Source organism: Lissotriton vulgaris, chromosome 6, assembly GCF_964263255.1.
Source record: "Lissotriton vulgaris chromosome 6, aLisVul1.2, whole genome shotgun sequence".
In the NCBI taxonomy this organism is placed as follows: Eukaryota; Metazoa; Chordata; class Amphibia; order Caudata; family Salamandridae; genus Lissotriton; species Lissotriton vulgaris.
This window is the reverse complement of record NC_141694.1, coordinates 583,006,089-583,027,931: the sequence shown is the minus strand read 5'-3', so window position 1 is coordinate 583,027,931 and position 21,843 is coordinate 583,006,089. Positions and strand designations below refer to the sequence as shown.

General features: G+C 43.9%; 1 protein-coding gene across 12 annotated transcripts in view; it reads left to right on the top strand.

Annotated features, from left to right (window-relative positions):
- SNX14 (sorting nexin 14) overlaps nucleotides 1-21,843 on the top strand; it is a 1,106,650-nt gene that overhangs the window by 976,473 nt on the left and 108,334 nt on the right. For all 12 annotated transcript variants that reach the window (XM_086926583.1, XM_086926582.1, XM_086926579.1 and 9 more), the window contains one exon: nucleotides 11,478-11,573. In XM_086926583.1, the coding sequence (XP_086782709.1) occupies nucleotides 11,478-11,573 (96 nt within the window). The remainder of the gene's footprint in view (nucleotides 1-11,477; nucleotides 11,574-21,843) is intronic.

Genomic DNA, 21,843 nt, shown 5'->3' with positions numbered 1-21,843 from the left:
TACATATATTAAGAATACATTAATTAAATATATACAGTAAATATGTAATATATATACACTGAACAATAAGTATTAATAATTATTTTACGAATTTATAAATTAATGAAATATATTCTAATTTACTAACACATTTACAAACATAAAAGAGTAACATAAATAAAATGTAAGTAATATAAAAAATAAAATAAATATTTGATATTTTAACAATTAATTAAATAAAACGTTGGATAGCGTAAGGCTAAAAATTTCTATTCCTACTCCAGAAAGTACAACAGTAGGGAAAACTGACCCTGAACTCAAAAAACACCCCTTTACCCAAGAACTGAAACTGACCCTGAACCCTAAAAATTCCCCTTTACCCAAAAACTGAAAACTGACCCTGAACCCTAAAAATACCCCTTTACCCAAGAACTGAAAACTGACCCTGAACCCAAAAAATACCCCCTTACCCAAAAACTGAAAACTGACCCTGAACCCTAAAAATACCCCTTTACCCAAGAACTGAAAACTGACCCTGAACCCAAAAAATACCCCTTTACCCACGAACTGAAAACTGACCCTGAACTCAAAAAATACCCCCTTACCCAAAAACTGAAAACTGACCCTGAACCCTAAAAATACCCCTTTACCCAAGAACTGAAAACTGACCCAGAACCCTAAAAATACCCCTTTACCCAAGAACTGAAAACTGACCCAGAACCCAAAAAATACCCCTTTACCGAAAAACTGAAAACTGACCCTGAACCCAAAAAATACCCCTTTACCCAAGAACTGAAAACTGACCCTGAACCCAAAAAATACCCCTTTACCTGAAAACTGACCCTGAACCCTAAAAATACCCCTTTACCCAAAAACTGACCCTGAACACAAAAAATACCCCTTTACCGAAGAACTGAAAACTGACCCTGAACCAAAAAATACCCCCTTACCCAAAAACTGAAAACTGACCCTGAACCCTAAAAATACCCCTTTACCCATAAACTGAAAACTGACCCTGAAACCAAAAAATACCCCCTTACCCAAAAACTGAAAACTGACCCTGAACCCTAAAAATACCCCTTTACCCATAAACTGAAAACTGACCCTGAAACCAAAAAATACCCCCTTACCCAAAAACTGAAAACTGACCCTGAACCCTAAAAATACCCCTTTACCCATAAACTGAAAACTGACCCTGAAACCAAAAAATACCCCCTTACCCAAAAACTGAAAACTGACCCTGAACTCTAAAAATACCCCTTTACCCATAAACTGAAAACTGACCCTAAACCCTAAAATAAACCCTTTACCCAAAAACTCAAAACTGACCCTAAACACTAAAAATACTCCTTTACCCAAAATTAATTAATATTATTTCATTAGCAATTAATTATTAATGAACAATAACAAAAAAAGTAAATATATTAGCAAATTTGCTGTAATTATTATAATTTAATAATTAATATTATATTATTTTTTCCCAATTAATTAATTAGCAGTAATTAAAAATTATATATCAATAAATTACTCTAATTAATGTAACTAATTAATATTATTTAATTACCAATTAATTAATAATGTTCAATATGTACAAAATAATAATTAATTAACTAATTAATATTAATTATTTCCCAATAAATTAAATATAAATTTATAAAAACATATATTAATTAATTAATTATTATTAACTTACTCCCCACCCCATTCCCCTATAAACCCACATCCCGCTACAGAAAATATATATCAATTAATCAATTAATTATTTTCCCAATGAATCAATATTAATTAGCAATTAATTATAATTAATCCTACTAATTATTAATCAATTTACCATAATTAAATTACTTCCCACCCTATTCCCCTATAAACCCACAACCCGCTACAGAACATATATATATCAATTAATAAATTAATTAAAATTATTTTCCTATTATTTTCACATAATTACCAATTAATTATAATTAATTAATCCTACTAATTACTAAACAATTTACCATAATTAAATTACTTCCCACCCTATTCCCCTATAAACCCACAACCCGCTCCGGTACAAAAACATAAAATTTACTTATAAAATTATTTATTATTATATAAAATTTATACACATATAATAGTAATTATTTTAAATACTTAAATTAAACATATAACACATACATAATAAAAAACTATACAATAATACAAATATCGATATTAGTGTCATCGAAATTAGTAACATCGATATATATGCTATCGATATTACTTACTTCGATATTACTTACATCGATATTAAGTATTTCGATATTACTTACCTTGGGTCGATATTCTGTCCTACGATATTCTTGCCTTCGATATTATGCACCTTCGATATTTCAGACTCGATATTATGGTAGGTCGATATTTACAACTCGATATTTTGACTGTGTACCCTGTAAGAGACATACATTCGTTATAGTTGCCCCAGTATTGGAACTTTCATAGATTCCCATGCTTTTGTATCACTCTCCGTCGTCGGAATGGGAGTCTCGGTAACAAAAATAACATAGCAGTAGGCACAAAAGAGAAAGAAAAAGGCCTAGGCCTCATTCCCTTTTGTAGCCCATCACTCTCTTTTTGTAAAAGAGACCAAACTTAGGCATCAGCCAATCAGAAGAGCCTCACCCCTTAGAACCCTCCTGAAGGAACCTCAGAGCCTCAGATTTTCTACCGCACGTTGTGCATAGGGAGTCTCCTTGGAGCTCTGCTCAACTTCTACTCTTCAGAGAGTTTCTTCAAGGTTTTTTCTTCAGATTCTTTTCAGATTTACTTCAGATTGTTAACTGATCCTACCAGGTTGTCTGACAAGGAGAAGAAGGCCCTTTTCAAGTCATGTTCCACCTGTGGCAAGAAAAGGCTTTTCATGGAGGATAAGCATAAAGACTGCATCTATTGCCTCTATCATGACCACAAGGCTGCGGACTGTAAGATATGTCGCACTTTTTCAACCAAGACCCTCCGGGACCGTGAGGGTAGGCTTCTGACATGGCTCCAGAAGTTGAAATCCAGGAAGGATACTGTCTCCAGTGACAGTGAGGATTCGGCATCGGCATCTTCCTCAAGAAAGTCAGTTAAAAGGGGTAGGGGTTCCCCTTCTCCTTCTGTGGAGCGTCATTCTAAGGCCTCAAAAAAGACCCCTAGTGAGTCTGAGAGCCAGGGTCCAGGCAAATCTCCTCACCAAGGTGAAAAGGAGAGGGTAGGACCATCTACGCCTTCTGAAGGGTTGAAGACTGATCCAGCCTTCAAGAAGCCCTCTTCCCATTCTTCTGACAGAAGTTCCAAGTCGTCGACGAAGAAGGCGTCGTCGACGGAGGCTCCGTCGACGAAGAAATTGAAACAGAAGCTGAAACTGGTTCCATCGATGGGACGGATACGGCAGCGTCGACGAGGGACTCGCCGACGACGGCATCGTCGACGAAGGCGTCAACGACGACAGCATCGTCGACGAGGGTGACGTCGACAGCGTCGAAGACGACAGTATCGTCGACAGCAACATTGACAATGACGACGCCTTGGAGGTCGACAGTCTCATCGTCAACGGCATCGACGACGCCCATCTCGTTGTCGAGTGTTTTTGTGTCGATGACACATATTCCGTCGGCGAAGCCGACGACGACTGCATTCTCAATTCCATCGTCAACGGGATCGTCAACGATTTTGGCATCGGAAAAGAGGATCACAATTTCCATGACCAGAATTACCCCGTACATGACATCTCCCAGGAGGGTAACCCCTTTTCCTCCAGCTCTACTGTTCGATGAGGATGAGTCCGAAGAGGAGGATCAGGACTCATATGGCTATGCCAACAGCCCCTCTCAATTGCAGGTTAAATGCCAGGAAACGGACTCTGATGGTGGATATGACCAAGAGGGGAGCTATGAACGTCATGCTACCCAACCACAGAAATACTCTGGTCAAGAGATGGTTACTGTACCATCATCTATCCTACAGGACCTTCATAATATGCTGCAAGATTATAAGTCTAAGGCTACACACTCTGCTCCAGCTCCTGTGGCGCATGGCATGCCTGTCATATCACCAGCCTCAACGGCTGTTCCTGTATCACCACCTCAGGAGTCTCTTCAACCATTGACATCGACTCCACAGGAGCCTTCCAGACCTGCTGTCACTCATGATGATTCCTCAGATGAGGGTCATGATTCAGAGGGTAGAGAGGATCAGGACTCTGAGTGGATTGATTATGTCATTCCGGACCCTCCATCTCCAAGTCCGGATCCGGTGGATTCTCCACCTGCTGATATCAGAGGTTTTCATCAGCTGATGGAAAGAGCGACTGGAAGATTCAAACTGACAATGCCTAAGGTGTCCTCTGAGTGTTTCTTGTACGATTTCAAGGAACCTTACAGAAAAACGACAAGATCCATTCCAATAGTGCAACATCTCTGGGATGAGGGCCTTAAGGCTATGAAAAATCCAGCGACGGTGGTCACTGTGATACCGCGTCTAGATAAGAAGTACAAGGCGCCTGATGATGGTCCAGCTGCCTTAACAGGTCACCAGAAACCGGACTCAGTGATTTCCCAGGCGGCGCAGTGGAAGTCACGCAACCCTTCTGCTCCTTTAACAACTCCTCCGGACAAGGAGGGAAGGAGATTGGACAATGCCGGGAAAAGATTCTTGTCCATGGCGAGTCTTTTTGTGTGAGCAGCTAATGCCCTGGCAATATTGGGCAGATATGACCATCAGCTTTGGTGTGATGTCGCACCGTTCCTGGACCAGCTAACTCCAGAAGCAAAAGCAAAAGCAAGGAAGGTCTTGCAAGAGGGGGAAGCAACATCGATGGAGGTCATAGACTGTGCCATGGACATTGCCACAACGGCATTTTGTTCTTTGGCGGGAGCTGCGGTCCTTCGTCGCCAGGGGTGGCTGAAGGCAACCTGGTTTCGACCTGAGATCCAAAATAAAGTTCTGGATCTTCCATTTGATGGAGAGGCACTGTTCGGGAAACTGATTGATGACACTCTCCAAGAAATCAAAAAAGACACTGAGACTGCAAGATCCTTGGGTACGCTCCAGTACCGTAAAACACATTTTAAAGGATCCAGGGGTAAGAGCACGAACTACAGAGGATCTTACCAACAGCAAAGATACTCTTCCTATGGTTCAACTTCACAGCAGTACCGCCAGCCTTACCAACAAAGGCAGGGCCAATCCTCCAATTACTCAAGGCCTAACAACAGAGGGAAGCAGGCTCGCCAGGGACGCGATGCGTCCAAGCGCCAATAGCGGCCTCCTGGCTCTTCCTACTGGACCCTCCTCCAAGAAGTCATCAGTTGGAGGCAGGGTAGCAAAATACCTTCTGAATTGGTCCAAGATAACATCGGACTGTTGGGTGCTCAACATCATTCGAGAGGGCCATACCTTGAAATTCACCAAAATCCCATCACAAAGCCCCCAGCAGCCGTTCCATCGAAATACCTACGTCTTCTGAGGCTCGAAGTTTATCAAATGCTCCTCATGGGGGCAATAGAGCCGGTTCCCGCCGACCAAAGAGGACAGGGATTCTATTCCAGGTTCTTCCTGGTCAGGAAGACGTTAGAGAAATGGTGCCCCATTCTAGATCTCAGGGAGCTGAACACCTATCTCATCTCCCTATCTTTCCGGATGGTTTCCCTTCAAGACATCATGAGGTTGATCAATCCGGGGGATTTCATGCCCACTCTCGATCTCGAGGATGCATACTTTCATGTACCGATTCACCCAGCACACAGAAGGTTTTTACGGTTTACAGTAGCCAAGAGCCACTTTCAATTCAGAGTTTTACCCTTTGGTCTTCGCTCAACCCCAAGGATTTTCACAAAGGTGCTGCCGCCGGTAGCGGTATTCTTACGAAGACATCATTTTCAAGTCTTTCCTTACCTGGACGACTGGTTGCTGAAGGCTCCGTCCAGAGAAGAAGCGCAGGACAATGTTCAGGCTTTTACAAACCTATTTCGCAATCTGGGACTCACGTTAAACAAGGACAAATCATCTCTAGTTCCATCCAGGAAGGCACGGTTCCTGGGACCCATCCTGGACTCAAAACTCTCAAAAGCTTTTCCAACCCTAGAAAGGCGGAGGAAGCTTCAAACAATGGCTCTGGACCTACGAAAAAGAAGGTGTCTTTCAGTACGCCGCTACAAGTCTCTGCTAGGGGTTATTTCATCATGCATACCCCTGATTCCTCACTGCAGGCTGCGAATGCGGCCTCTTCAGGAACAATTGGACATCCTATGGAAATAGGTGCACAGATCATTAGACGACAAGGTGTCTGTCACCCCGACAATGCGAAGAGCAGCCCTGTGGTGGACAGACCAAGATAACTTGTCCCAAGGTCTATCCTTCGTAAACGATCCGTCTCCTCAAGTATTGACAACGGATGCGTCGTTGGATGGTTGGGGAGCAGTGATGCAGGACCTGCAGGTCAGTGGCCATTGGTCTCCCCATGATCGACGGCTCCACATCAATCTACTGGAGCTCAGAGCGATAAAACTGGCTCCCACGTCTAGGAGGTTCGCAAGTTCTCATCAGGACGGACAACACCGCGGCCATGCATTATGTGAACAAGGAGGGAGGAACCAGATCTCTCCCGTTGTCACAGGAAGCTCAGAAAATCTGGGAATGGGCTTTCCTTCACGGAATGTCACTTCAGGCAGAACACTTGCCAGGGGTTTGGAACGAGAATGCCGACAGACTGAGCAGGTTATCATCAGTCAGTCACGAGTGGGAGCTAAACCAACGAGTTCTAGAAGAGGTATTCCACCAGTGGGACACACCAGTGATAGATCTCTTTGCCACACCGTCCAACAAAAAATGCTGGTCTTACGCAAGCAGGCTTCACCACCACGGATGATAGGGGAATGCGCTTTCGATAGCCTGGTCAAGAACATTTGTCTACGGCTTTACCCCCATTCCACTGATCCCGAGATTGATCAGGAAGATCAAAGTGGAACCATGCAGGATGATCCTGATAGCCCCTGCTTGGCCGAGACAGTTCTGGTACACGGAGCTCCATCTGTTGTCGCTAGCTCCGCCTCTTCCCTTGAAGCTTGTCCCAGACCTACTCACAATGTCAGAAGAACAGGTTTGGCATCCAGATCCACAGTCATTGCACCTGACAGCATGGCTCCTGAGCAGCGAGAATTTATGAATCTCCCCATCTCCACCGAAATTAGAGAAGTCCTCTCCCAAGTGAGAGCCCCTTCCACAAACAAGACGTGCCGCCTCAAATGGAAGAGATTTTGCATTTGGTGCAGGAGAGAGAAGATTGACCCCTTTTCTTCAAAACCTCATCAGCTTCTGCCTTATCTCTTGACCTTGGCTAAGTCTGGGCTGGCCCATTCTTCTCTAAGGGTACACTTGGCAGTGATTTCAAGATACAGACAGTCGGAGTCCGGACCTTCTTTGTGGTCTTCCAGAATTATTAAACAGTTTCTAAAAGGCTTGTTTAGGGTCTATCCACCAGTGAGACCTCCGGCTCCTACTTGGCACCTGAATCTCGTCCTTACTCAACTCATGAAGAATCTGTTTGAACAAATTCATCGTTCAGACATGAAGTTTCTGTTGTGGAAATTGGATCTCCTTCTTGCCCTCACATCGGCAAGACGTATTGGGGAATTACAGGCTCTCACAATCCAAGAGCCTTTTCTACAATTCAAAAGAAACATAGTTATCTTGAGAACCAACTCAAGGTTCATACCCAAAGTACCCTCAGACTTCCACTTGAACAAGCCGGTTATTCTTAAGGCTTTCTTTCCTCACCCGGCTACACCAGCGGAGAGATCGCTACATTCTCTAGATGTGCAGCGATGTTTAAAATTCTTTTTGAATCGCACCAAGGGATTTCGGAAATCCTCACAATTGTTTGTTGCTTTTGGTGGTCCGAGAAAGGGTCTCTCTCTGTCAAAACAGGAAATTGCAAGATGGATTACCAGTGCCATTCTACATTGCCATTCTGCAGCAGGTAAACCACTGACTGGCAGGTTTCGGGCACATTCCACAAGATCAGTGGCGTCTTCAACAGCCCTCTTCGCGGGGGTGCAGATAAAGGACATTTGGAGAGCTGCTACCTGGAGCAGTGTCCACACCTTTACTAAGCATTACTGCTTGGACTCCTTGCAGCAAGAAGATACGGCAGTGGGCCAGGCAGTCCTGAGGAACCTCTTCCAATAATTGGTGAGCTTTCCTTTCTATCCCACCTTCCATAATTTTACACATTTTGTATCTTTGTCATGTTGGCTTTGCAATGTATTCTATGACACAAAATGTGGGTTTGTTATTGCTAACTGCTTGCTACTCTGATACAAAAGCATGGGAATCTATGAAAGTTCCAATACTGGGGCAAGAAAACAAGTTACTTACCTGTAACTTTAGTTCCCCAGTATTGGTAACTTTCATAGATTCCCATGCGCCCGCCCACCTCCCCGAAGAAAGCTCAGCCTTCAGCAGAAATGGTGGCTGCACGGCTACGAAAATCTGAGGCTCTGAGGTTCCTTCAGGAGGGTTCTAAGGGGTGAGGCGCTTCTGATTGGCTGATGCCTAAGTTTGGTCTCTTTTACACAAAGAGAGTGATGGGCAACAAAAGGGAATGAGGCCTAGGCCTTTTTCTTTCTCTTTTGTGCCTACTGCTATGTTATTTTTGTTACCGAGACTCCCATTCCGACGACGGGGAATGATACAAAAGCGTGGGAATCTATGAAAGTCGTTACTTACCCGCAGTAACAATCTTTCTGCTGAATACTTTACCTACCTGCTGGTTTCTCACCGATCCCTTTTGCATCCCCATTTGGTGGATGTGTTATAGGGAAAGCTTAATAATGTCCCAATTCAGGTTTAGTACTCCACAACTTAGTGTTGGTGCCAGCTCATCCATTCACCTTGAAGACTTGAAAAAAATAGATGGAAACTGGCAGTGTGCGGGGATGTGCGCTACATGGTTTAGATATACGAAGCCAGCGTCCCATTCCGGTGACTTGAGAGATTTTAAGTTTCTGGATCCAGTCTGACATCTGGGATTTTTTTACATGTGAGGAATGTTAGTACTGTATAATTTGTATGTGTGTATTTACAGTTTTTTGTTGTATTATTATCTAAAATGCATCACATGTAGCTCTGTATGTTTGTGTATCATGTCCTCTGTATTTAGTTTGGTCAGTACAATCTGTGCTCGGGCTTACTCCCGTATAAGCATGTAAATTTGTTATTGAGTTCTGGTTAATGATTCACCTAGTTCTTTAATTAACTTCGTTACCTTTTGATATGACACAATCTGTCCTTGGTTTTACATTTGGTGAGGCAAGTCAAAAACTGATTAAAATTTCTTGAGCTCAAAAAACATCATACTGCCACACTTTGATGTGTTGCACTCTGTATAGGGATTTCTTCTAAGACCTAGTTAACCTAAATTGCAGAAATACAAGCAAGAGCATACAAATAGGTTCACTGCCAAAATCATCTAGCCGAAACATAACAAAGTGAAGATAATGCTATCCAGTAGTAGAAACAGAAGCTACTAAATCTTCATAATCTTAAATAGAGATGACACTTCAGCAAAGGCTGCTGCTGTATGCTTCCTTTTCGGAAAGATCTTTGGTGCTGGGGTGATATTTTATTGCCATCTTGAGCTAGAGTATCCTGATAGATGCCATTCACTTTCATATGCTTCTTGAAAAATTAAATTGTTGTTGGTTTTGTGTGTATAATTAACTTCTGCATATTTGATGCTACTTTAGTGAATGTGTTTCTCATGCCATGAAGCCACTGTTGACTATAAATATGTCCTGCTGTAATCAAGGTTCATGTTCAGATTTCTCTCTATACTCTTTCAAAGTCACTTACCTTACGGTTGAAATATAGGCTTTGTTTATAATGTGATCTTGATTTGTCCTCAAAAATCCTAATTCTTTTTTTAAAAAAACAACAACAAAAAACGAGTTGAGTGCCCGGTGGCTATCATCTTAAAATGAGGTAGCGTAGTATAAGGATTGCTGGGTATCGTGATTTCTACTTTTGCCCTTATTATTTTTGCAGAATTGGTATTGTGTTTGAAACTTCTGTAGCAAGTATATTTGCATGTAACCATTAAAAAGTATCATGTAGCACCGGTGATCAAATGCTCTGTTACATTTCTCGTTATGTCAACTATTGATTACAGGTTGTTTGTCACTGCCATCAAAATCAGTGGCCAAGATTTTATAAATATTCATTTCGGTCACATGACCATGTACACTTAATGCTGTGTGTACTTCACGTATCGTATGCATTAATTGTACATCTGCTATCAAACTGGAATAGCTCCTTCATAGTACGAGGGAAATGATTCACAAATAAACTTTTTCTTTAAACTTTTTCTTGTCTGTCTGCTGTATGGTCTCTAACCCAAAATCAGTTTTCTTGATTGAGACTTTCACTGAGCCTACATGAATAATCGAGTTGCCATCTATGTGGTGTCAGCTTGGCTCACGGTTACTTACCCCCTTTTTTGGACAAGTTAGGTTGCATGAAATATATGGCAAGATCTTTCTGTATCAGAGACCGAGGCACAAGTTAACATTGCATCAGATTAGGGGTATGTGACATTTATGTAATTTCCTTTTGCATAATTCCGTGAGATTTCAGGAAATTTATACAAACAACAATCCATGTATCTAGTGCTATTTTTGGTGCAAGATGTATACCGTGTATCTGGGGGTATTTTTGGTACAGTATGTGTTATTGTGTCTGTTTTGGATGCAAGGGTGTATTTCGAGCTAAAAGATAGTGATAAATCACACATGAAGTGAACAGCCACTTGCGTTTTGTTCATTCATGTCGACCCCATGTTCCCGCAATAGGATTGTTTCCCGAACAGATGGAAAAATATGTAACAAGTTTAACTCGAAATGGCAGGAATTATATGAGATTACATTGGCGTAACAGAAATGTTGCTCAGACCTAATTGATATGTATTGCATGTAAAGTAATTCACATGAAAGGAGTTACCCACTAGCACAATATATGGAGACACAACAAGAAAAAAGATTCTAATAGACCTTGGTTGGTCATGAATTGCATGAAGCAATGGCATATCTGAATTTCGTTTAAGCTCTGTCTCAATGCTTGCAGGTAGATAGGCCAGGCTGTTTGCCTATTGTCAGATTCCATATCTCTGTAATTCAGTCAAAAGGTTTAGGCATCTAAGACAACTGAGTTGCACTATCAAATGAGTTGGACCATAATAGTTTTTCAACTAGTCGTGGGGTGGTGTTCGTTAATAGATAGGCGACAAGGGGAACAGAGACATTACAATATAAGATGGCCAACTAGGGAACAATTCTTTGCTGCTTTGTAACTTGTTAATGTCCAAAGAAATACTCTGTATTTCAACATGGTTTTAGATTGAGTTTCAGGGGAAGTTTTAGCCAAGAAGTAGACACTCTAATTCACAAACTATGATTTGTTCAGGCAAGCCATATATGCATTTGATTAAGTGTTTTGTTTTTCCCCAGATGCTGTGTTCTGTGAGAGCACAGAGCCACGCTCCCAGCAAGAAAAGCAGCATCGAGCTAAGCAAACCTTTGAGGAAATGATGAAGTACATTCCAGGTGCAGTATTCCCATTATGCCTTCATATATCTATGTTATAATCTGATGTGAGGGTGTGCTTTCTGTTAATGCAACTACTTTCTCTGCATGTATTCTGTTTGGTCCAGTACTTTCATGTTTCACAGGTATGGAATATTTTTTCCATTTATTATTTATTGACATTTTAACACTCATTAATTAGATTATATCATTCAGGACTGAAATGCATTGAATACGAGAAAAAGTACAACATCTGATAGAGACTAGTAGCTTCAGATTCCTTACCTTGGAATTCCCCAGGCATCAGACTTTATCTGGGAGATTTTTCGTGAGCAGTACCCCTGCGCACAGGTAGGTCACATCGATTGGCTCTATGCAGCATCGTCAACGCGGGAAGTGATTTACATATCACTTATATAGATGCCACTTCAGCGCGCTGACGTCAGTTCTTTTATTTGCTCACCAGCCAGCCCTCATCCGGGAGAAGAGCTACCCCTCTGTCAGTTTGTGACTCGACTTTTGTGACATTTTGACAACCTTTTTTTAGGTTTAATTCCTCCTTGTGTGTCAAGGATGTCATAGATGAAGACAGTTTTCAAAACCTGTGGCAACTGTCACCACACCATGTCTGTTACTGACCTGCACCTCGTGTGTTTGTGGTGTCTAAAGCGCGACCACAACTCCAAGTCGTGCTCTGACTGCTGGGTCATGGTGCCAAAAACTTTGAGGGACTGGACCCTGAAGCTGCTAGCGGCCCAGCATGTGGCTCCACAGAAGTCGTGGTCCCACTCGAGAGGACGGTCTCTGGATCGTTCCAGGAGTCCGAAGTCCTTTTCGTCCCACTCAAAAATGTCAGGGCATTCAGGTTAAAGGCACAAAAAAATAAGAAGTCAATGCGTGCTTCGACTTCTCCTTGTCCATCAGCCATTGCAATGAAAGAACATGGACATTTGAGACATGATTCCTCGGAACTTGCGCCTCAGCCGACTCTGCGCTTCAGCCGACTCTGTGCCTCCGCAGTTTTCCGGGACCCGGAGCGACCACAACTCAAATTAAAGAGTTTTATAAGACCATGCATCTCATTTTTGAGTGGCCGACCCCTACCCGGTGCCTACTGGCCCACAGGGTCGAAGGGGTTCCATCTGGGTCCACGCTCGCGGCTCCAGTCCCGGCTCCAATGGACCGCCATGAATCCGGTCATGGATCCGGACTGGTGCCTGTTATGCCACTTTGAACTTCCCCGGACCTGATCTTATGCTGATGGTCCACAATGCTGCTGGACTCCAGCCCCATTGGGATCTCCATATGCGACACTGAGCTGGAGACCTATTCCGAAGGGCTAGGCCTCAGGGAGGTATGGGTGTGGTCACTGGACCCTTTAGAATAGCAGCCTTATGATCAGGATATGGACTTGTGTAAGGAACTGGGTTATGCCAGCAGACTTAATAAGTCTCCAGATACCAACATGCTTTCCCCCTTACCATGGCTACGGAGAAGGGAGAGAAATGACTATTGAGGCGGCAGAACAGAACGGGGATTGACAATAGACCTAATTCACGCAGCCCCTGAACAGCCAAATATCCATATTGGCCCATAACAAAAAATCTAGGCTCCCACCACGGGTGACAATTTTGATACACTGCTCTTCTGGCAATTTGGAGATCACTCAGACCTTTACTTCTCAAGTGAACCGAGGGTATCAACGGGCAAAAGTAGAAGTAGTACCATCTACGATTGAGGTCACATGAACTGTAATAGTGGAAAACCACAAAAATCTTAAGGCAGATCGGGACAACTGTATCTCTCTACAGATACTAATAAGAAAAGTTCCAATTGCAGGACACAGAGGAATGAAAATATAATTGTACTTGGAGACAGAACAATAAAGATTGTCTTGAAAAAGATGGTATAGTCAAGAAGGAACCATCAAAACGCGTTGACGCAACATAGAGTACAATCCTTTGAATAATTCTATTGTTTCAGAACACTAATTCTTTAAGTATAAGAAACCGAGTCTCTGAGCAAAATTTGGATGTACAAACAGTAATCGATAACTATATGTCATACAGCTTTCTGTCTGTCGCAATTATGCTGGTCATAATGACATTTTGTTAATTGTTGTTAATTCGGTGGGCACTGTTATTTTGTGTATTGATTGTTGCAATATGCTTTTTATAATCTTTGATTTTCACATTTTATGAGTGAACATTGTGCAATTATTGTGTCTTATAATTATGAAATTTTAATAAATGAAATGTTTTTTAAGTAATTGAACTTTCCGTGCTTAATATCTATAATTTGTGGGTCCTGGGAATACCTATTTTCATTTTGGTAGTTTACCCTATCTCCCTTGGCCAATAAGGGGTACCTCTCTCTATCTTGAACTACGGAGAAGGGAGCTACATATGCAATGGTGGAGCAGAGGATGCCTGAGGTCCTTGACCTTTAGTTGCCCTCTGTGGCAGACAAGACTAACATCTTGACGGAGGTGCTGCAACCAGAAGTCTCCTCCTTTGAACTCCTACTCCAGTTCAAAAAAGCCCTCACTGAGGTCTTTCTGGGGACCTAGTCCAAACCCAGCACAGGAAGTCTTGTGAATAGGACCATTGCCTGCCACCACTGCCTTGCTCCAGGAGACCCACATTTCCTCACCCATTGCCCTACCCCAGAGAGCTTGGTGGGCCAAGCCTCCTCTACCCATGGCGCATTCCCTGGCTTTCCCTGGATAGGGTGTCCAAGAGGCTGGACAGCTTGGGAAAGAAAATGTTTTCTTCCACCTGCCTTGCATTGCGGTCAGCGAACACTGCATGATTATTGACCCACTACTGCCACACGCTGTGGGAAAGAGTTGCACAAGTGCTTTCACAGGTCCTGGAGGAGGCCTGGACATTTTCTCCCAAGCAGTTACTGTAGAGACGCAGTGAAGTTTGCTACATGCTGTGGCTAGGATATGACCGACTCACTGGACAAAGTGGTTTCGACGACAGGGGTCCTCAGACGCCATGCGTGGCTTTTCAGGGGATGTCCTGACTTCCCTCATGGATATGCCCTTCGATGGCACTCATCTCTTCGGAGACGAGGCAGACTCGGCGCTGGAGTGCTTTAAGGACTAGTGCGCTACAGACATGTCCTAGGGCCTCTCTGCTGCCCCACTTCATCCCAAGTCTCCCTTTCGCTCCGGTCATGGTCACAGAAGGGGCTTTCAAATGCGCTAACCCTATCCCAGCCTCTTCGTGACCAAGGGCGTGGTTCCTACCGACCTCGTTGGTCGGGTAGCAAGTGGTATGGTTCAGCCACCACCCCCACTGGCTGATGCAGCTTTAAAAATCTTCCTAATCTTGCCCTTTTAGATCATGGCCACCATCACATCCACCGCTGGCAGTCCATAACATCAGACAGGTTGATTCTGCAGATGGGCTACTCCCTCCACTTTGAGACCCTTCTATGCCTCCATCTTATGACCCGCTGACGGAGGATCATTTGTCACTGCTCTGTGAAGAAGTCATGGCTCTCCTAGCCAAGCGAGCCATAGAGAGGGTTCCGGAGCTAGAAGTTGGCTGTGGTTGCTATTCTCGCTACTTTCTGGTCCCCAAGAAGGACAAGGGTCTTTGTCCAATCCTAGGTCTCGGAACTCTCAACAAGTTCCTCAAAAAGGAGAAGTTCAGGATGCTCACATTGGCTAAGGTCTTGTCTGCCCTCGACCCATTAGTCTCTTTGGTAGTGTTGGACTTGCAGAACACCTGTTTTCTCATCTCCGTCCTGTCTGCCCATCGGCGCTACTTGCGGTTTATGCACGAGCATTGTCAGTGTACCGCGCACACTTTTGGCCTTACCAACGCCTCCCGGTTGTTAACCAAGGTGATGATAGTAGTCGCATCACATCTGTGCAGGTCAGGGTGCCAGTCTTCCCCCTTTCGGACCACTGGCTGCTGAAGGTAGGCTCACCCCAAGCTGTCATCTCCCACCTCCAGACTATGGTACACCCCCTGCATTCGCTAGGGTTCACCATGAATGTGCCGAAGTCACACCTGACACTCTCTCAGATTCTCCCTTTCATCAGAGCTGTTCTGGACACACTGCAATTTCGAACTTATTCCCCTGTGCGGGTAGTCCAGGATATTTAGGCTATGATACCGATGTTTAGGTATCTGTCCCGGGTTTCTGTGAGACTGACTCTTGAGTGTGCTGGGCCTCTTGGCCTCCTGCATCCTGCTGGAGACTCATGCCAGAAGACATATGTGGGCGCTGCATTAGGACCTGAAATTCCAGTGGTCGCAACATCAAGGGAATCTCTCCGTCATGGTCCAGATGTGGAAGGGAACTGCAAAGGACCTGCATTGGTGTCTAATCAACCGCAATCGAATCAGAGGCCGACCCCTCTTCCTTCCCCAACCAGATCTCAAAGTAGTGGAAGATGCATCACTCCTGGGAAGGGGTGGCCACCTTGGAGAGGTGGAGAACAGAGTACTCTGGTGGAATTAGGACTTCTCCTCAACATGCTGGAGCTCCATGCGATCCGACTGGCATTGAAAACCTTTCTACCCTTCATCTAGTGAAGGCTAGTGCAGGTGTTCGTGGACAATACCAACAACATGTAGTGCTGCTACAAAATGAGCATGGTGGGGCTGTGACCCTCTTTCAAGAGGTCCTGCATCTCTGGACATGGTTGGAACAGCATTGCATAGCTCTGTTGGTTTAACACATTGCAGGTTCCCACCAGAGCTGACAAACTCAGCCATCGATGCCTAGCAGATCATGAATGGCGCCTCCGCCTGGAGGTGGCGCAAGGTCTCTTTCAGCAGTGGGGAGAACCTTGGTTAGATATTTTTGCCTCCGCCAAGAACACACAATCTCAGCAGTTTTTCAGGCTGGAGTTTCCAAGGCAGCTCTTGCTCTTAGGTGCTTTTGACTCGAGTGGAGCTCAGGCCTCCTGTATGCCTTTCTGCCAATACCACTCCTGCCCAGAGTTTTCAAGAAGATTGGAAACAACCTGGCCCAATTTGTCATTCTGGCTCTGGACTATTCACAGAGAGTCCTGGTATCATGAGCTTCTGACCACGAGTACCAGTCTTCCGAACTGACTTCCCCTTCCATAGCACCTTCTGTCTCAGCAACTAGGGAGGGTCGTCCACCCAAACTTGTCAACTCTATGCCTTCTTATATGGAGATTGAATGGTGGCAGTTGATAGATTTCGACCTTCCTCACGAAATTTGCATTGTTATTCTGCCAGCCAGGCATCCCTTCACTAAAATGGTATACACCTGGCGTCGGAAGAGACTTGTATCATTTTGTACAGAAAAGTCCATTGACACTCTTTCTGCCTCCCTTTCTGATATTTTGCTTTCTATTCTTACCCATTCCCAGCAGGGCACTGCTTTGGGCACTCTGAATGGTATCTTTCTGCTCCGTTTGCCTTCTTGCGGCTGCCTGACCAACCCTCTTTATTTAAGCCCCATATTATAAATAGATATTTGAAGGGCCTTTACCTATGTTTCCCCCTTATCCTTTTATAGTACCTCAGTGGGACTTTCATTTAGTCCTCATATTCTTGGTGTGTGCTCCTTTCAAACCTCTTCACAATTGTCCCCTCCGGTTGCTCAGGATTAAAGCAGCCTTCCTCGTGGCAATTGCATCAGCCTAGAGGTTGAGCGAGCTGCAGGCTTTATCTTCTAAGCTTCCATTCTTTACAGTTTATCTGGACAAACTGGTGCTTTGAAGCAGGGTCTCTTTCCTGCCAAAAGTGGTAACACCATTTCATGTGGGGCAATCTGTCACCTTGCCCACCTTCTGCACTTCTTCACGTCCCTCTAAGCAAGAGGATCGACTCCACTGTCTGGACCCAAAAAGAGCATTGTCATTCTATCTTGACCGCACACGAGAGTTGCGGGTGGATGGCTCATTCCCTGCATCAAGAGCTGGTACGCACTGGCAAAGAAGCAGCCTCCTGAAGGCTTAGGGCTCATTCTACCAGAGCTAATGCTGCGACCACTGCATTAGCAGGTGGAGTCCCAGTCCTAGACATTTTCCAGGCAGCAACTTGGGCTTCCCTGCACATGTTTACCAACACTACTATCCTGACAGTCCGGTACGCAGGGATGGCCATTTCGCCTGTTCAGTCCTGAAGGTTTGAATTTGTCCGCAGACCCACCTCCAGATATGGTATTGCTTGGGTACCTATTCAAAGGTAAGGAATTTGTAGCTAGAAGTCTCTAGTAGATGAACAAGTTACTTATCTTTGGTAATGCCTTATCTTATAGAGACTATATCAAGCAGCAGATTCCTTACCGACCCACCCATCCTCCTTGCTGTGCAGACAGATTTCTAGGGTCAGGGATGATCCCTTCCAGGGCCCTAGTTTGGACACACCAGTGTCTGCAGTTCATGGCTCTGCGCTTCTGGTGTGGAAAGTTGTGAAAAGTAACTGACATCAGCGCGCTGAGGTGGCGTCTATATATACGACGTGGACATCACTTCCGGTGCGTACGACACCCGGGGCCTATCAACACCACCTACCCGCTAGCAGGGGTACTGCTCACGAAAAATCTTCCAGGTCCACTCTGTTGCCTGGGGAAATTCAAAGGTAAGAATCTGCAGCTAGGTATTGTCTCTACCAGATAATGCGTTACCTAAGGTAAGAAACTTGTTCAGAATGCTAACGGTTTAAGATAGAGAGTTAGAAGGATAGGCTTGAGAAAGTGGAAGGGTCGTCAGGCGAGTCTTTGAGATTTGCATGGAAAAAAGATTGAATAACGGATGAGATAATTCCATAGTTTGAGAAATAAGTCTAAAACAATGAAGTTAAAATGGTAATAGTGGGGAAGAGTTGAATCCCGGAGGACTTGTGACAATGAATGAAATCCTCTAAGTGGAGAATTGGGGAGGGAATCGGAGATCAAAGCTGTGGGTGAGACCAGGCTTAGTGAGGGGGGGGGGGGGGGGGGAAATCAAGTGAAATTTGAAACCATAAAGGACATAAAATGAGGCAAACAAGGCAGCTGCTATGTGGTGTGCAAAGCAGATGGAAGTTGGAAGAGAAGATGAACATTAGTCCTGTGAAAAATAACGATCAAAATGCATTGTAGTAAAGCAAGTTGAAGCACTTTTTATCGGGTATTGGGAATGGGAATTTTCGATCTGCATGGACTACTCATCTCAAAGAGTTTGTCCCTCATTTTTGGAGTCACAGAAACCATGTGAGGTAATCTAGCACCTAGAACACCTGATACTAAGGGCAGTAGTGATTTGTTGGTGTGTCATTACTGCACCATTGAGTTTGCTCTTCGGATTGTGAATAAGCACAGAAATCTGTTTCCACGTGGTTGCCAGTATATTTTTCCTCAGTTCCATGTAGTTTCCCTGCATAGAATTCATCATTTTTTCCCTGGTGAAATATATAAGGAGAAAACAAATTATCAGTGTGGCGCTCCTGTACAACTTGTAATCCTGAATTTGTTACTATTCCACAGTCTCATAATGATGATCTAAGTGTTCTCTCTCTCTCTGATTAATTTTGCTTGTGGATGCAGGTGGTGGGCTGGCACTCATTTTGGGGGGTGGGGCTAAGACATTTTCTTAATGATCCAACTTTAATTCAAAGCTAGAAAGAGAAAGGACGAAAATGGGCACAGATTGTGGAAGGGAAAGATAAGAAAACCGTGTCAATGATAGGAAAACTGTGCCAAAGGAAGAAATTAGTGCAGAAAAAGAAGCAGCATCACTGAGATAAATAGACAGGAAATGTGTGGTGGTGGTAGAAAGAGGCCTTGTTGTCAGCAACTCCACTATTCGAAAGAGCCAGCATCGGAGCCCTAAGAAATACTATGGGCCTCTGCTCTTGACATTTGTTTGCAAGTTAAGCATCAACAATGCTATTGAGGAGACTGGATGCTCGGGCAGAAACACATGTTCAAGCAGAAGCAGATTTTTCACCTGAAACTAAGGACCGCACCTAAAACCAAACTTGAGAAGGGGCATGCGCATCTAACAGGTCAACCAAAGGAGGCGGGCTGACACTTTAACCAATGGGGTGGAGCGTTCCTTGGAGTCAGTATAAAAACAGCAACTCATAAATTGCAAATTGTAAACAGATTGGTCAACCCCGATACAATTACAACAAACTTTAGTGGATTTGACAATGTTTAGAGGCTGCTAACATCTTCAAATAGCAGCCTCTATCGATTTAAGTACAAAGCACTTTAGAACCAGTTTTCTCAAAGTTAGTTCAATATGAAGACTCTTTTTGAAAATCGTCTTAAAATTCCTTGTATGAAAGGAAAATGATGTCATGAAATATTTTTAATTCAGTTTTCAGACAGATGCTTCTGTCTGACAGTTGGCGAAAGGTACGTTTCTAGTCTACTCGATGGTAAGTTGTAACTTATGCTTGTTTGAGGCTGCACACGTACCTTTTTCAGAATATTTAGCCTACTAGGTTAATGCACCTCATTTCGGGATGTCTGACTTCCAAGTCTTGGGTTTGATTCGTAATGCGTATTCCATTCCTCCTGAGATTAAATAAGTGTGTTCCAATCAGTTGGCAATATTACTACCAGGAATCTGCACTATTCCAAATCAAAATAAAATTGTTGCCTACATTGAGCACTGCTCATATGCAATGACTGAGCCATATCAATGCAGGAAGCCATCAGGCCTAAAGAACTGGCAAAAAAGGTAGTTGCCTTGAAATAACTTTGCAACGAATGGTGTTCTAGCATGCAAAACTTACAAGTATTCCTTCAGGCCTCAGAACACATACAGTGTGTGGCTGATGAGCAATGTCCTGGAAAAAGATAATTTCAATAGAAATGGTGTCTCTTGATAGCATATGCCATGACAACAACCATAATGCCTTCAATTCTGTTCTGAAACACCCAGCACATAACGTGTGAAAGCCACTGAAATTTCAGGAAGTTGTTTCTAAGTCCTGCATGGGCAATCAAGGCCTATGCAAGTGCGCTTATTGGGCAGAGAGAGCATGACACCACAGGGCAGGAGAACCAATTAACAAGAATTTGAAATGCAATAGGTCTTGCATTTACGCAAGTTTGAGCTATTGACATTGCAAATAACAATGCCTTTTATTTTTGTTTTCGTTTTTAAAACATAAATAAAAGGCATTGTCATTTAAAATGACAATAACTTAAACTCGCTTAAATGTGAGACCTATTGCATTGAAGGACTTTTTGTAAACAAAGAAAAACAAACCTTTTCTGGGACCCGCAAAGTTTTCCGACATACCCCACTGGGCCCATTATGGAGGACTCCATGTCCCTGGTGGTCTCTAACCCTACCCACTCTGTGTTCACTGTTTCAAGGCACTCCCATGCTCAGTGGCCGTTGGTTGGCTCTCAGTGTCTGGCAGAGGCTCCTCTCTCTAATGTTAAGTGTTGTCTGGTTACCCTTTGTCCTCAAAGGTGTTCAGTGTTCTCAGACGCCCCCACCCAGTATTAGATGTTCTGCGCCCCCTATGTTCTAGGACTAGGGATTTCACCCTCAGAGCTCGCTATTTGGGGTTCTGCCTCCTCCCGTGCTCAGCATTCGAGTGCCGTAAGCTCAGTGTGTAGGGCCTTGCACCCCTATGCACGTAGCCCAGGGGTCCGCCAACCACAAGCACTTAACGACACTACTCACGTCCACGGGGAACAGTTGTTTGTTATATGCACCAACAAGGGAACTTTTTATTCTATCCGTGTGCCAAAAGATGGCAATGGAGTGGGATGGCAGATGCAGAGAAACATTTCCTACATCACCACTCACACGTATTATCCAAAGAGAGCAAACATCACTTTTAACAAGCATTTGCAATGCAATAGGACTCGCTTTTACGCAAGACCTATCGCATTGGAAACTGGAGTGCAGGCATGAGAGAAGGCATGAACGGGAGTGCGGTGTGGGGGCGGAGGGGGACCCAGAAGTCACGGACTGCAGGGGGGGGGTCATGAGAAGAAAATAGTGTTTGAATTAAAGTGGTCATTAGCCATGGAAGTATACTAATGATGACAGGGCCGTCATGAGGAGGGACTAACAGGCCGAAAACCAATTGGAAGGCAGCATTTAGGACCTAAACCAATGAAAAAGATGGGCGTAGAGTAGGTGGAGCTTCCATGAAGCTTCCACGCCATACTGAATACTGCATGCCAGCGCATGTGCGCTGCCGCTATAGGCTCGACCTAAAAAACAAAGCCACCTCTACCTGTAAATGACTTTTGAATGACCTCCGGTGTTGAAGTGTGCAGGATTTCCCATACGTTTTGTAAAAGATACATTTTTTAAATGTTCCAGAACAGATCA